Source organism: Neofelis nebulosa, chromosome 7 (genome assembly GCF_028018385.1).
Source record: "Neofelis nebulosa isolate mNeoNeb1 chromosome 7, mNeoNeb1.pri, whole genome shotgun sequence".
In the NCBI taxonomy this organism is placed as follows: domain Eukaryota; kingdom Metazoa; phylum Chordata; class Mammalia; order Carnivora; family Felidae; genus Neofelis; species Neofelis nebulosa.
The window spans coordinates 52,315,668-52,331,996 of NC_080788.1; the positions used below are offsets into that span (position 1 = coordinate 52,315,668).

General features: G+C 40.5%; 1 protein-coding gene across 5 annotated transcripts in view; it reads left to right on the forward strand.

The window, feature by feature from the left end:
- ATOSA (atos homolog A) overlaps positions 1–16,329 on the forward strand; it is a 119,162-nt gene that overhangs the window by 15,592 nt on the left and 87,241 nt on the right. The window contains exons 1-2 of one of the 5 annotated variants that reach the window (XM_058737695.1): positions 13,741–13,854; positions 15,211–15,327. In XM_058737695.1, coding sequence (XP_058593678.1) covers positions 15,312–15,327 — 16 coding nt within the window. In that variant the 5' untranslated portion in view covers positions 13,741–13,854; positions 15,211–15,311. Of the gene's footprint in view, positions 1–13,740; positions 13,855–13,945; positions 14,059–14,222; positions 14,545–14,602; positions 14,891–15,210; positions 15,328–16,329 lie in introns of those variants that run through there. The other 4 variants (XM_058737694.1, XM_058737692.1, XM_058737691.1 and 1 more) reach the window with 4 other exon arrangements.

Sequence of the window (16,329 nt, forward strand, 5' to 3'; positions counted from 1 at the left end):
TTCCTCTTGTTTCCTCTTCTTTTTGAGAGAGAGTGAGAGATTGAGAGAGGGAAAGACCATTCCAGAGGCAGAGGAAGAGAGAGAGAATCTTAAGCTCCACTCCCAGCGTGGAGCTTGACATGGAACTCAATCTCACAACCATGAGATCATGACCTGAGCCAGAGCTGAAATCAGGAGTCAGTCACTTAACCGAGTCACAGAGTCATCCCAGCTACTATCTTTTATTATGTGAGCATGAAAAGCAAGCCTTGAAGAGGCCATTCATTAGTTAATAGTTTTCATGTGCTGTTCGTGTAAGCATTTCACTGTGTTGTGTCATTCTAGTGTTGCATGTAAACTTTTGTAATCAACATATTCCATTTAAAATTTTTTTGGAGATTTTGATTGAGATTGCATTGATTTTGTAGATTGAAAAACCTTCTCTTCAAAACACTGGGGTTTCCTATCCAGGAAACATTGTCTGTCTCTCTAGCTATTTTGTCTTCTTTTCTGTCATTGTTTTTTTCCATGTAAGTCTTTAACATTTTTCATTAGGTTTACTTCTTTTTTTTAATTTTTTTTTTTTACATTCATTTTTGAGAGACAGAGACAGAGCACAAGTGGGGGAAGGGCAGAGAGAGAGGGAGACACAGAATCTGAAGAAGGCCCCAGGATCCGAGCTGTCAGCACAGAACCCGACGCAGGGCTCGAACTCACAAACTGCGAGATCATGACCTGAGCTGAAGTCGGATGCACAACCGACTGAGCCAACCAGGCGCCCCTCATTAGATTTACTTCTAAGTGATGTGATGGTTTTGTTGCTATTGTGAATGGATCTCCTTCCCCTAATATTCTCTAACTGGCTATTGTTGGAGTATTAGAAACTATTAATTTTTCAAATATTGATCTTATATTGAATTTCCTCATTAGTTCTAATAGTTTAACCATAACTTCTGAAATAGGTTTTGTTTCCTCTTTTCCATTGACTTGTATTTTAGGTTTCTTCCTGTTTCAGTGTGTGTTAACTAAAACCTTAAATAGTGAATAGTAGTGGTGGAAGTATTCTTGTTTTTTTACTTTCAAGGAAATTCTTGCTTTCAATGTTTCACGATTAGGTATGATGCTTGCTATAGTGTTACGTAGAATTCTCTATAAGGAAGTTTTACTCTCAGATTTCTTTGACATTTTGATAGGGATGGAATTAAATTTTGTCAAGTGTACTCTTCAGCCTAAGATGATCATTTGGTTTCTATTTCCTTTAAATGGATAGTGTGGTGATTTGTATTAATAGACTTCATAGGGGCTCCTGGGTGGCTCAGTTGGTTGAGTGTCTGACTTTTGATTTTTGGCTCAGGTCATGATCTCAGGGTTAGTGAGATTGAGCCCTGTTTTGAGTTTTGGCCTGACAGATGGGAGCCTGTTTGGGTTTCTCTTTCTTTCCCTGCCCCTCCCCTGCTCTTTCTTGCTCTAAAGTTAAATAAACTTTTTTTTTAATGTTCTAAAAAAATAGACTTCATTATTTTGAAGCAGTTGTGTATTCCTACAATAAATTCTCTTAGTCGTGATGTAATATATTCCTTTACCACACTACCATATTCTGAGCTGATACTGTATTTGGGATTTTTGCTTCTATGTTTATAAAAGTGAGTTGTTTCTTGTGGGTTTGTGTTTTTTTTTTTTTTTGAAGGGGAGACAGAGACAGTACTTACCATTTTGGTTTGTTATCAGGATTATGTTGGTCTCAGAATGAAATGTGAAGCTTTTTTATCTTTTTTTTTTTTTTTTTTTTTTTTTGCGCTTTGGGAAGCTTGTATAACAAAGAAATCATCTGTTCTTCGATGGTTTTGTAGAATTCTCATGTAAACTTGTGAAGTCTTCTGGGTCTGGTAACTCTTTAGGAGTAGATCTTTGGCTATTCTATTGCTTTTTTTTTTTTTTTTTTTTTTTAAGTTTATTTATTTTGAAAGAGAGAGAGGGAGAGTGAGAATCCCAAGCAGGCTCCACACTGCCAGCACAATGGCCAATGCAGGGTTCAAGCCCACAAACAGTGACGTCTGACCTGAGCTGAAACTGAGTCGGACGCTTAACTGACTGAGCCACCCAGGCGCCCTGGCTATTGTATTTCTTAGATGATGATTGGTCTAGTCTGGTTCTCTACCTGTTCTCAACTCCATTTTATACTTGATATTTTCCATAATATCCACTTTTATTAATTTTCAAATTTGTATAAAATTAGGTAAATAAAATTTTGAGGTAATTAAAATTATCTTTGGTAGCTGTAGTTATGCCATCTATAATTTCTAAAGTCATCTGTGTTCTTTCCTTAAAGAACTGCAGGCATTGAAACTGCAATCCATTGAATTGAAGACACTAAGAGATAATCTCCATAGCAGTACTATAGCAATCAGACTATCTCTTACAGCAAGTACAAGTTCAGGTGTTCAGGGATTTGGGAATCTTGAAGAGACAGCCTGAAAAAATGTGAATGGTAGAATATAAAGAGCATCAGTCCTCTGATACTCCAAATAAAATAATAGCTAGAGAATCTGAGAAACTTTGAAGACCTTAACAGTGTTCCCAAAATTCTCCACTCTCACTGGACCATCTTACCTTCACTGGAAATATATTTACTCTTAATTTTAGGTGATCTAAGAAATAAAGCATTAAAAATTTTTGCCTGACTATTGAGTTCCCAGCAGGATGTATCAATGTCCATTTCTTGACATTTCAATTTCACCAAGCACCAGATTCCATCTTCTCCATTTTTCTTCAATCTGGGTTAATGAATCACCGATATCTTTGTTAGCCTTGTTATCTTGGGCAATCCATGCCATTAATTTTCAGTTTATCTTTTACTGAGGACGAAGAAAAATGGCCTTTTTACTTCGGGGGCTCACTTTCATTTGTAGGTGGCACATTACCACTGTTGCAAAACGCTGGCATATAAATGTCATCACCTTATTCTTTTCTGTTGATTTCTGCAAGCCTCATCTTGTTACTATCCTTCTGGCTCTACTCAGTGGCCATGTTCTACTTAATAGTTTAAAGTTTTGTTAGCCCCATTTTCTATCATTTGCTTCGTTTCCAAATACAGTAAATCTTTAAAACCTCTGAACTAAACTTTATTCTAATATAAATGTTGTATCCCTAAAGTGTTAGCATATGCCACACCCTTGTCAATGTGATATATTTAGAAAACCATGAATATTCAAAGAAAATGTAGATCACAAGCTTCTGAGACCTATTAAGTTTAGACCTGTCCATATAGTACATGTTAAGAGCCAAGCAGTCTAAGTATTCCAGGCTAGACCATAGCACCATACAGTCAGGAGTCATGTCAATCTTGTTCACTATTAAATTCCTAATGCTAGTTCATGTCTGGCACATAGCAGGTAATTACTACATATTGTTGATTGAATGATTGACATCTGTAGGGAATCTAATTCATTAATGTATTTTGACATTTTTAAAATATTTTTTTGTTTGTTTTAAAGGTTTGTTTATTTTTGAGAGTGAGCAAAAGCACAAGTAGGAGAGGGGCAGGGAGAGAGGGAGACACAGAATGTGAAGCAGGCTCCAGGCTCTGAGCTGTCAGCACGGAGCCCGATGTGGGGCTCTAACTCACAAACAGTAAGATCATGACCTGAAGCTAAGTCAGACGCTTAGCCCACTGAGCCACCCAGGCACCCCTGTATTTTGACATTTTTCACTCATAATTTGGAAGTAATATAAAATTGTATGAGATACTTTCGAGTTTCAACTATTAGGGATGTTCAGGTTGCCTTTGTTATAAGGGTTTATTGGAAAGATTTACAGAACCATGAAAGACAGCAACAACAACAAAATCTCGGAAAACATAGCCAGGCTTCACAGAAAATTGGACCATCATTCCCATCACTTGGGACTAGAAACACCCCCAGCAGTCTACTTGTAGTCCTTGGCTTAAGAGCACTTAATGCTCTTTCAGAACTGGGTGTCTCTTACTCAATTTTCGATTGCTCACTGTTAGGGAATCCTCTGTGTCTGCTCTCTGCTCCAGCTGTAACTAACTCTGTATGCCTCAAGTACATGACTACCCTTCTACCACCACCATCTAAAGAGTATGATTAGCTACTCACTAGCTGATATATTGTATTCCTTCTGGGCTGAGTTCTCTAGGACTAAACTACTTCACAGGCCACTTGCCAGCCTATAGAGTGTTTTCTTCAGGTCAGGTATTACCCTGATTCAATCACTTGTGGCCAGGAGAGTAGGGTTACATGGCAAAAAAAATAAAAAATAAAAAAAAAGAAGGCCACAAAAGAGGAGGGTACTTTGAGTTCTCTTGCATGGCCTAGAACTACTTTCCTATTAAAAGCCACAGCCAGGGTCTGTCCTGTATAAATAACTAACAATCCAAACAGCCATACTGGTTTTATTTTATATTCATGTTGCCATATCTTTGCTGTGTGGATATCATTTGCCAGACAAGCCATCAATACCTGGCATGTTTCCTAGAATCATCACAGTGTATCCTGATGAAGAGACAGAAATAACCCATAACTTATTGGGAGGAAAATGTCATGCATAGAGCACACTGAAGAGAAATTGAGTACACGGGCACTTAAGAGCTGGGAGAATTTATTTTCTTGGTTTTTCATATGTGTCATGCCTATAAATCAGAAAATGTTTCTGAAGTGCATTACTCTCAGAAAAACAATTTTGGTGAGATCTCTGCATGTTGGATTTTGCCAGTGCACTTCATGAGATCATGGATAATGGCCTTTTTGGGATATAGTACAGATGATATTGAATTCCCAAAATAGGTGTTCAGGGTAAATCTGTTGACTGTTCTCAGAATTATGCTGCCCTGACCTGGTGCAAAGTAGTGATCTGATTCAAAGCAACTACACTGTGAATTTCCCAGTTGTGGGTTATTGAATACACCGTGAGTTCAATGGGGCCCAGGCTACCTCTGTCCATTTGTAAAAAGAGTTTTTCTCTTAGGGGTAACAGGATAGAGAAATCAAAAGAATATTTCTCAGTCCTTCTTTTGTTTTTGTTTTTTTTTTTTTTTTTTTTTTTTTTTTTTTTTTTTTTTTTGGGACAGAGAGAGACAGAGCATGAACGGGGGAGGGGCAGAGAGAGAGGGAGACACAGAATCGGAAACAGGCTCCAGGCTCCGAGCCATCAGCCCAGAGCCCGACGCGGGGCTCGAACTCACGGACCGCGAGATCGTGACCTGGCTGAAGTCGGACGCTTAACCGACTGCGCCACCCAGGCGCCCCTTCTTTTGACTTCCCTGCAACAGCCAACATCTGAGCACCTATCCTTCTCTTAAGCCATCATCTCTCCATCTGCACCCATGGAGAAGCCACCATTTGTATGCTAATGGTTTCTGAGTAATATATACCTAGATGAGACCTCATCCCCAATCTCCAGAGCAGAATCTTTACCTTCAGAATGTTTGTCTAGATGCTTACAGGTTTTTCAGGCATCATGTATCTAAAACTAAATACTCCTATTTCCTACCCCTACCCCAGCACTCAGTGGCCAATCTGATCTTTGTTTTGTATTTCCTACTAGTACCTGTTGATCCACCAACTATTCCAAGCCAGGTTGGGATGGAGTAGTGGAGACAAAAATGCTCCCTTCTCTTTTTTTCTATCAATTCTCCCTTTTAAATCTCTCTCCAGTCTGTCTTTTCTACTCCATTTCCACTGCCATTGCCTTGGTTCAGATCTGCATACTCTTGGGGTTGGCCCATTAAAATAACTTCTTTGCCACTACCTCTCCCACCATCCTCTTTCCATCTCTGTCCTCCACTTTGCTGCTGAAGCCAATTGTTTCTGAAACAATTTAGTTATCTGTTAAAATTGTTTATAGTTTTCTGTCATTCACATGATAAAATCCAAGTTCACTGTTATGGCTACATTGGTTTGCTATTGCTGCAATAATGCTGCAAAACAAATGACTCCAGTTGTATAAAACAATTTATACTCGGGGATGTGGATATATGGGTTGGTTGTGGGGGTTTTGCTAATCAAAGCTGGGTTGATCTGTGGGTCAGGAAAGGTGGTTAGAGTTCATTCCACTTGTCTCATCTTCCAGGGACCAGTAGGGTAGCCCTGGCAAGTGTTTCTCATGTTAATGGCAGAGGTACAAGAGAGCAAACAGCCAAGGCCTCTTAAGGTCTAGCTCAAAACCACCATTTTAGCCTCATTCTTTTCCTCAAAGCAAGTCACATGGCTGAACCAGGATCTGGGAAATGTATTCTGACCTATTACTGAGAGAGACTGCAGTTATATGGGAAAGGCATGGAACTTGGAGGGGAGCGGGGGGGAGAGGGGGTGATGAAGAACTGGGGTTAGTTGTTTTAAAAAAGGGGCTTTGTCTAATGCTGTACCTAATCATTTGCATTTAACTTTCTTAAATCTGACCTTCTAATAGGGCATCTTGAACAAAGTGTGTTCTGTCATGCTTCAGTGACATGCTGTGCTTCATCTGTTGGGAACAATTTCCTTCATCTCCATCCCACCCTATTTTGCCTGTCCAATGAGCTCCTCTTCATCTTATAAAACATGGCTAATACGTTCTTTCCTTCTTGAGCAATTCCTTCTCCTAGAGAGAAGTGATTTTTTTTTTTTCTTTTTGAGCTGTGTTCTTTATGCATGAATTTTTTTTTCCTGTAATAAAACTAAGCTGTAGTTATTTATTTACATGGCTATCTTCTTTTTAGATTAATAAATTTTTTGAGGGGTCAGTACTAGCTTTTCTGGCCTTTGTCTTTCTAGGGGCCCAGCAAAGTATTTGGCATACAAAGTTCAGTGAATGCTGAATTGGATTACACTTATGTTAGACAAGAATGACATTTTGGAAATAAAGACCAATTACACTGAGTTACAAGTACATAATTTTGCCTGTGCAATTTAGAATAAAGAGGCAGCTAATGTTCCTGTCTCTCTGAAGCATGGCAGTATGAAATTATTGAGATATACACAATAGGCAAATAAAGAATCACTTCTAGAATTCTCCTTATGCTGAACTGAGCTTTTGGGGTTCTGATAGAAGCAGCAGAAGTTTGATTTACTAAAAATACATTACAGATTGCTCTATCCGGTATATGTGAAGATTTAGTTTCAATTATGTGTTTTTCCATTTGTAAAAAAGAGTTGGGGTTTTCTGCATTATTTCTGTGCAGTCTTAGAAAACTTTTTTTTTCTTAACCTAAGATAATAGAACCTAAGAAAAGATTTTTCTTACAGACTCTGCTTCCAATTTTTTTTCCCTGAAATATCTAATCATTTACTTTACTATGCACATTTTGAAATAGAGATTATTGTTGTTTATATCTACTTTTTGAGTTAAATGGTATGGATTCCTTTTTTTTTTTAAGTATCAAAAGCACTATCAGTAGAATTATCATTAGAATGCAATGAACTAATATATTCTGATGAAGAGAGGAAAAGGATCAGTAATTTTACTTACAACAGACTTAATGGCACTACCAGCTCATGGAGAGTTGAACTGTTTAGAGAAGTCCACCCATCACTACTTCTGAAAATAGTTCACACTGTTTGGGTTAAGGTAGTTCTGTGTGTGAGCCTCTGAGAGGCATGCGGCAAAAAAGAACTTCTGTGGAAACTCAACTGAATCCAACATGTGCTTTAAAGGAAATTTCACTGCTATTCCTACCAAATCTAAGGTACATTCTTACCATGTTGTGGTGCACTCCAGGTCCGTTAGGATGCATGGAACTCTTCTTGACAGGACTGGAGCAAACAGCAAATTCCCTTATCTCAAAATTTGCACCCCTCGAAAGGCATCACTTGGTTAGGAGGAGAGCTGATTTCAAATGTCTTCTGTCATAAAGCAGTCCTAATAAAAATATTACGTGAGCTACACATGTAGCTTTACGTTCAGTACCCATATTTAAAAAATTTAAAAAGAAACCTAATCTAAAATAGGATCATTTCAACATGTCAATATTGTAAAAGTATTAATAGAGATATTTTACATTCATTTTTATCACTAAGTCTTTTGAAATCTGGTGTATGTTTTACACTTTGAGTTTGGGTGCTAAACTTACAATAGAAATAATTGATCTGTATTTAGATACCCTAAAATTTACGGTTGGAAAAAGTAGATTCACATACTCAACTTTTTCCAGACATAGTTTTCTATTATTGAAACCAAGAACCCATCATTCCATTTAAATTAATTAAAATTAAAAATTGTGTTTCTCAGTTTCACCAGCCACATTTGAAGTACTCAGTAGCCACAGGTGGCTAGTGGCTACTGACTGGCTGGAACAGTTCTAGAGAATAGTGATGGCTTTTAGGTCTTGAAAAATTACTTGAGTCTTTGTGCCCAGTCTGGTGCTATTCAACATAAGAAATATAAGGGAATTTGAGGTCACGTTTGATTTCTGCCCTTAAAAGATAAAATGTAGTTTTAAGAGTAAAAATAGGCGTTCAGAGAAAACACTTGAGTGTGGGCTTGAGAACACATGATAAGGTAGGACTTGGGCCTTCAAAGTCCAGAAAGGTTTAGGAACTGGGGAGGGATGCATGATGGGGAAATGGCGAGAGCTCAGTGGCATTAAAGTACAGGGTTGGGGTGGAAAACCAAACTAAAGGGGACCAATACCAGTTGGTGGTTAAGAACTTAGTCTCCAAAGTCCTGTTCTGAGTGTGAATCTTGGCCGTGCCACTTCCTAATTGCTTCACCTTGGGCATGTTATTAACTTCCCTTTTCCTATTTATTTAATTTTAAAATAGGGATAATAATACTTCACAGGGATGTCATGGGGATTAAACAAACTAATCCTTATAGAGTTCTCAATTGTGCTTACCACTTAAGTGTTCAAGAAAAGTTAGCTACTGTTATTAACTTGGTGGCTATTTGCTCTTTGGAGTTTATATGTAAAAAACAAAAACAGGGGTGCCTGGGTGGCTTGGTCGGTTAAGCGTCTGACTTTGGCTCAGGTCATGATCTCACGATTCGTGAGTTCGAGCCCTGCGTCGGGCTCTGTGCTGACAGCTCAGAGCCTGGAGCCTGTTTCAGATTCTGTGTCTCCCTCTCTCTGCCACACCCCTGTTCATGCTCTCTCTCTGTCTCAAAAATAAATAAACGTTAAAAAAAGTTTAAAAAACAAAAACAAAACAAAAACAGAACCATTTTATTTAGAACTTGTACCTCAAAGCATTGAGCCTAAGTTTATATAAACCAGTTGACATTATAAATGTGCAACCATTTTCAGTGTTCCTGAGCCTTAGTTTTCCCATTTGAAAATTTTGGAATAATTTAACTTCATAATGTTAAAGACATTAAATGAGCTCATTAAAGGAAGTAGACTCCTTCTACTTAGTAGCTATAGCTTTGGGAAAGTTACCTCTCTGAGCCTGTTTGCTAATCCATGAGATAAGAAGGTGGTAACAGGATCAAATGTATAATATCTGTGAACTGCTAAGCACAGTTACTGTTACAAAAATGAACAATTACTAACTTTTCAAAAGATCTTAAAACTCTATGACTCAGACTTCTAGCAGCTTAGCAAATCTGATTAAGGGTTTCCATGGCTTGAAATTTAGATGCTTTTGTATTTCTAAGTACTACAGTCACTTCTGCAGACAGGAAGTAGAATCACTTTTCATTTCCTTATACTTGTGGTCATAGAAGGTAGACAAACAGGAGCCTCAAAAAAAAAAAAAAAAAAAAAAAAAAAAGCAAACCAGCCAGTCAATTTAAGGGAAGGTGGAGGATTGTTTATTAGAAACAATACCTTAGCAACAACTCCACAATCTTTTTCCCTTAGAAAGAAATGAACTGCAATGAATTTAAGTGAACCATTGGAAACAAGTTAGCTTTCTGAAAAGATAGCTTGCCTTTCCTCTTGTTATTTCAAGAACTAAAAGTACACAATTCGATTTTTTTTTTTTTTTACTTATAATGCAAGACTAGCTTTATCTACATGTTAATTGTACTGTTCATTATTTTATGATGAAACAGATTGGCCTTTCACCATATTTAAAATAGTGTATTTTCAATTCATGATTCTCAACCACTTAGTCATGATCATCCTTTATCTATGGTCAAAGTTGTTCTTCCACACTTGAGAGTTTTTTTTCACATTTGCAAGTGATTTACTGTAATTATTACAGAATTGAAGATGTCCATATTTAGGTGACCATTCGGAGCCTGGAACTTTAGAAAACTTGCAATATCAGCAATACAACTTACAAGCCAAGAAAAAAATTAAAACAATATTGTTAGAGTTCTAGATAAGTTCCCTAAGGCTACAGTAACAAAATACAACAAAGTTGAGTGCCTTAAAACAATGATAATTATTCTCTCATGGTTCTGAAAGTGGGACGGGCAAAATCAAGGTATTGGCAGTGCCATACTCCCTCTGAATTCTCGGGAGGAAAATCCTCACTTGTTTCTTGATAAAGTTTGGTAGCTCCAGGCAATCTTTTGCATTCTTTAGGCTTGTGGCTGTATCATTCCTGTCTCTGTCACATGGCCACCTTCCCTGTCTCCTCTGTCTTCAAATTGCTCTCACTTTATTAGGAAACTAGTAGTTGGATTTAGGGGCCCACTTGAATCCATTATGACCTGGGCTTAACTTGATTATATCTGCAAGGCCCTATTTCCAAACAAGGTCACATTCACAAGTACAGGGATTAGGAATTCAACATAATATTTTGGGGGGCACAGTTCAAACCAGGACATTCCTACTATTACGGGACAGTACATCAAGGACAGTGAAAAACCTCTCCTTCACATGTGAAGTTTGTGCAACTAACTGATTTCCCAACGCTCTAGCTTTAACCTACTAGAGAGAAAATGTCAATCACTATTCGGGGTACAGTTTTGGGGCATGTAAACGAAAATTTTATTGGTTAATATAAAGTTTGACATGTATTCTGTGCCAGGTCCTCTGCTTAGTGCTAGAGATACAAGAAGAAAAGGGTGCCCATCTCTACTTTGGTAGAGCTCATTCGGGTACCCTGGACTCATTCCATGACCTTGGTAAAGTAACAGCCCTGTATTAATAAAATGGGCAAACCAGTTATCCTCAACACCTCAGTGAAAGAACTAATAGAGATCTCCATTAAATACGGTTTTGTTACATACTACTTCAACAAAACCTGTAAAAGTTGAGGGGATTACGTCCTTGCTGAAGAATGATTTTTTTTTTTTTTTTTTTGAAATTATACGTCTTTGGAACACTAGGGGAAAGCAAAATGGAGAGCAAATCAGATAGAAAAAGGGGAAGATTTCTGTCAGCTGTTTTGACTTCCTTGCTTTGCTGACCCTTACCCCTCACCAAGTAGAAACCAGAGATGTTTGTTTTGCTTGGGTGCCCCAAAGTGCAAACACATTTATCACGAACACTTAGAGTTGCCATTGTGGGAGGGTCCTTATTTCCAACCATTCTGGATATGTTTTCTACAATAATAGAATTGCTTTACAAAGGAAAGAAATTACGTTCTGTGAGAGTTAAAATGCTTCATTTTTACAGGTGAAAAAAGGCTCTCGAATGTGACTTGACCAAAGCTATGCCATAGTCAATATTGTAAGCTCCATAAGAAAAGAGACCCTGTTTTTCATCACCTTTTATTCTGAGACTAGGATGTGCCTAGCAAATAATGAGTGTTCAGTAAATGTGTGTTAAGTGAATGAAACAACTTGAAGAATGGGTCAAAAATAACACTTTTAAGTACTCTTTGACATAAAGATCTCCGATTGTTAAACAGATTTAAGATTCCTAATAAAAATCTTCAAGTTAGTCTAAGAAATGTTCAGATATCATCATTTATTTATGTGCTATTAAAACTGAATTATGGAAAAGAGAATTATTCTAATTTGTGTTCCATGTTATCCAATATTCTCAACTTCAGCTCTCAACATTTTTTCTGGTCTTCATACCTTTTGCAAAATAGGCAGAGGAAAAGGAGCTAAATCGCAGATCTGGCTTCCAGATCTGTTCACTTACTAAGCCTTTTACAATAGCTGTTATCTGGTCCCAGCTGTTGTGCTAAATTTAGGGTTTTGGATTATCTGGAAGTGTTCCTTCTGTCTCCCATTACCAAGGTTAATCGAGAGGTGTTTGTAGAACAAGTAAAACTTCACAAAGGAAACTACATATTAGAGTATTCACTAATATCAGAATCAGGTCCACTAGGAGTTAAGATTTGTAGCCATTACAGAGACTAAGGAACTGTTGCCATTTGCCAGAAGTTTCATCTTCATGGTAGAACATTTTCCTGAAAATGAAATGTTACCCTCATGAATGTTCTGCCCTGTTTTGGTTAGATACAATCTTAGAGTTAAGGTTAATCATTGTAGTTGTCCATGTGATTTTACTGTATATATCAAAACATCTAGAAAATTAGTATTTTTCTTAATTGAAGTTTCATGTATTTGATGTAAGGCAAAAAAATGCAAAAATTTCTGATGTAAAAGTAATACTGTAAAACTTTGGAAACCACAAAGGAGTACAAAAACTATAAAGTAGATCACCTTTTTAAAAAATGTTTATTTTGGGGCGCCTGGGTGGCTTGGTTGGTTAAGCGTCTGACTTCGGCTCAGGTCATGATCTCACGGTCCGTGAGTTCGAGCCCCGCGTCGGGCTCTGTGCTGACAGCTCAGAGCCTGGAGCATGTTTCAGATTCTGTGTGTGTGTCTCTCTCTCTGCCCCTCCCCAGCTCATGCTCTGTCTATTTCTGTCTCAAAAATAAATAAACGTTAAAAAAAAAATTTAAAAAAAATGTTTATTTTGAGAGAGTGCAAGGGAGGGGCAGAAAGAATCCTAAGCAGGCTTTGCTCTGTCAATACAGAGCCCATGGGAAGCTTGATCCCACCAGTGGGTGGGAACATGACCTGAGCCAAAAGCAAGAGTCAGATGTTTAACTGACTGAGCCACCCAGGTGCCCCTAAAATAAATCACCTTTAGACTTACCATAATACTTTCCGGTTTTGATTCTTAAATGCAAAATTATTTCATTAAAAGAAAACTTTTCATATGACAGCAAGAGCATTGCAGATTTGGTACTTTGTCTGTTTTGAGCTCACAACCCCCTATGTACTTTGTCTATAAACTGAGTAGCTAATAGCTTCAGCCCTTGTTAGGACTGCTTTTTTTTTTTTTTTTTTTTAAATTACTGCAGATCCTTGTCATCTGTTTGTGTTGAAGTGATGACACATCACAACACGAAATGTCATGTCACATTGTTATAGGACAACAAAATTACAGCTCCTCAACAATAACATGGTGTCAAAAGTGTCTTCCTGCCATGAGTCAGGGTTTTAGACGTTATAAAAGTTATTTTTAGCACACCGAGTATCTTGGGAGCTTGGGTTCCGAATTCTACTTAAAACCTCTAGGGATTTAGGAAAATCTAGAGTGAGAGGGGCTTCTTGCTCTTGAACTCCTCACTCCTTGATGCGCCTGGCTGCCCCCTCTCCTGCCACATTAGACCCGGGTTCCACCGCGTGCTGCAATCCACTGGGGCTCGGTCACAACCCAGAGCCAACATCCCATCTGGAGGAGGAGGAGACTATAATTATCCTCCACGTCTGGGGCAGGCCCGGGATGACATCTCCCCAGTCACCCTGTGTTCTAATAGCGCAGCTCGGATTCCTGGTCCCAGACGCGCGGCAGCCGGCTCTCAGCGTGGCCAGGGGCCGAGCGGGGCCGCAGCGCCTCGCGCCTCCCGAGCCTCCCAGGCTCTGTCAGCCCTTCGCAGCTGCCGTTCCCCCGCGCCCGCGCAGCAGTCGGGCACTTGCACCGAAACCCAGGCCGCGGGGCTAGCGGCCCCGGGCGTGCGGGGTGTTGCCATAACAACCGGGCGCCAGCCGCGGAGGCCGCCGGGGAGGAAGTGACGAGCGGTGGGTTGGCTGTTGTTGGGACACGTGACCCGGGCAGTGTTTTGACAGGGCAAACAGCAGAGAAAGAACTGGGCGAGCGAGGGGGATCGGGAGCTGGGGCGCCAGAGCTAGAGACAGCGGGCGGGCGAGGAGCTGGCAAAGGCGCAGGGCAAGCGGGCCGGCCGGGGCGACGGGCGGGCGAAGCCCGGGGGCCGCGGGGCTCGGGTGCGAGTCGGGCAGGGGGACGGGCTGAGCGCTGGGAGTGAAGCGAGGCGGCGGCTGAGGCGGGGGTGGATGGCCACAAGGGCGCCCGGGAGCTGCGTCGGGCTTGTCGTCTCGGGCCCCCATGGTCCTCTAACGCAGCCCCGGGGGCCGCTGCGCGCCACGTTCCGCTCTCGCCGGCCCTGTGCCTCTCGGAGCCTCGGGTCTGAGGTGGGAGTGTGATGTGAGCCGCTGGGCGAGCGGCGTAGAGAAGTGCCAAGAGGAGGAGGGTTTGGGACGGGTGAGGAGAGAGAGTTAGTCAGCAGAGGTCGGCCGAGGGAGCCATGAAAACAACTCTCCGGCGGGAAGAGGGGCTGGCGCGGCGCTCGGTGCGGCGAGGCTGAAGGAAATCCGGGGCCGCGGAGGGACGGAAGGCGCCCGCAGTGGGCAGGCTGCGCCGAGCAGGGGCGAGCGCCCAGCTGTAAACACCCCTCCTCAGGCTCACCTCAGGTCGGGCCAGTCAGGGTTGGGGGTCTGGTGCGTGTGGCGGTCGCGGGGGGGGGGGGGGCGCGACCCGGGACAGCCCAGTAGAGTTCGTTTGGGGCTGGGGGCTGGGCGCGAGGAGATGACTCGCATTTCTTTCTGACCCTCTTATTGTGTAAACTTGGCCGCGGTTGCCACACGAAGGCTAGCCAGAGGGTAATTACACAGGTGAGGCCCTTCGGGGGCGGGCGGGGCTCCTGGCGAGGCGCTAGGGGTCGTGAAGAGTTTCCTGCGCCCGGGCACCTGGACGGAGAATTTCTATACCAGCCAGTGCGGAGGTGCCTCTGTTCCCAGCGGCGTTTTTTACAAAGGGGTTAGTTAGCTCGTGTTGCTTGAACCTGTTTTTTTTTTTTTCTTTCTTGCCTGTACCTCCAGGTTATAAATAGATCTTTCTTTTGGTTCAGAGACGCTGTGTCAAGGAAGGACACTTTGGCCTGGAGAGCACACGGGCGGGAAGAGGGGTGCTGGGTCCGGAGGAGATGGGGCAGGCCGTGCACAGAGTTTTGCTTTTCTCGGAGCTGCCGAGGGTTGCTGTCACCGCAGTTAGTTGCCAGGAAGAGGCCTGTTCACAGTAGTTTTCTTGCAAGGTCTGGGTGTCAGAGCCTGGATTAATTTTATTTTGGTCTCTTTCAGCATTTTGAAAACGGAGCTGTAGCCACAGGATCAGCGGCGAGCTTGTTGAAAGAACCCACAAGTGTATTTCACAGCACCTTGGGTGGAAATTGGATGTGAAAATGAAGCCAGACCGAGGTAAATGACTTACTTCAGTAGGATTTTTTTTTAAATTTTTTTTATTTTATTGTGCCCCGGTTTGTAAGTGTTAACCTAATTCTCTGGCAGGATCAATTCTTTGCTTGTTACATATGCCCACTTGTTTCTGTTATAGGTTCCAGCAGGTGAGGTAGAGGAGGGCACAAGGAAGACAGAGTTAGAATCTAGATGGGAGGATATATTCTTCAGAAGTGTTTGGAAAGTAGTAATTTCAAGAGATACTCTAGTGTCACTCAAAATGAAATTACCAGGAGCAGCATTTGTATCCGTTGCCACAATAGTTGACATCTTTTTAGAGTCACAATTTTTTTTTTTTCTGGTAACGTCAATCTAACTTCAACTTTACGGTTTACAAACTTTCAACTGGAGAACTTGATAAACTGAGAAAATTTAAGATTGAGTTGACAAATACTATTCTATTACTGTTAGTGCTTTTATTAGCTGATTTTTGTGCTTTAGGCAAACTCTAAAAGTTTGCAAAGCAATCCAGAGCCTTAAATGTGTCCTTTCCTTTCTAAACCTGTATTTTCAGGATTTATGAGAATAACGTATACTGTGTTTTTCAAGGATTTAAAAGGAATTAAACACTAATTTATCAACCTTCTTTTGATTAATGACAAGGACCAAGTTTAGGAGATTATTAATATAGTAGTAGTTAGGAGTGAAGACTTTTAGATGCGGGTTTGATTCCAAGGAACATTGTTGGAAGAGGATTATTGTATTTGGTACAGAGGTGGACTAGATGACAGAGTTGAGACTTTAGGATTTGAAATAGTAATTTGTCTTCATATAAATGAGATGCTCATTTTTTAAAAGATGTAATAAAATATTATTTCCTTATTTTTTTCAAAGTGTATTCAAAGGCTTTTTCTTTTCTAGTTTTAAAATAGGGCTTTGCTAATGGTGCCTTTTAAAATGCACCAGGAAGAAGTGGAGAAAGCCATACTTAAGTTAGTGGTTTAAATTAGTTTTAAGTGTTTG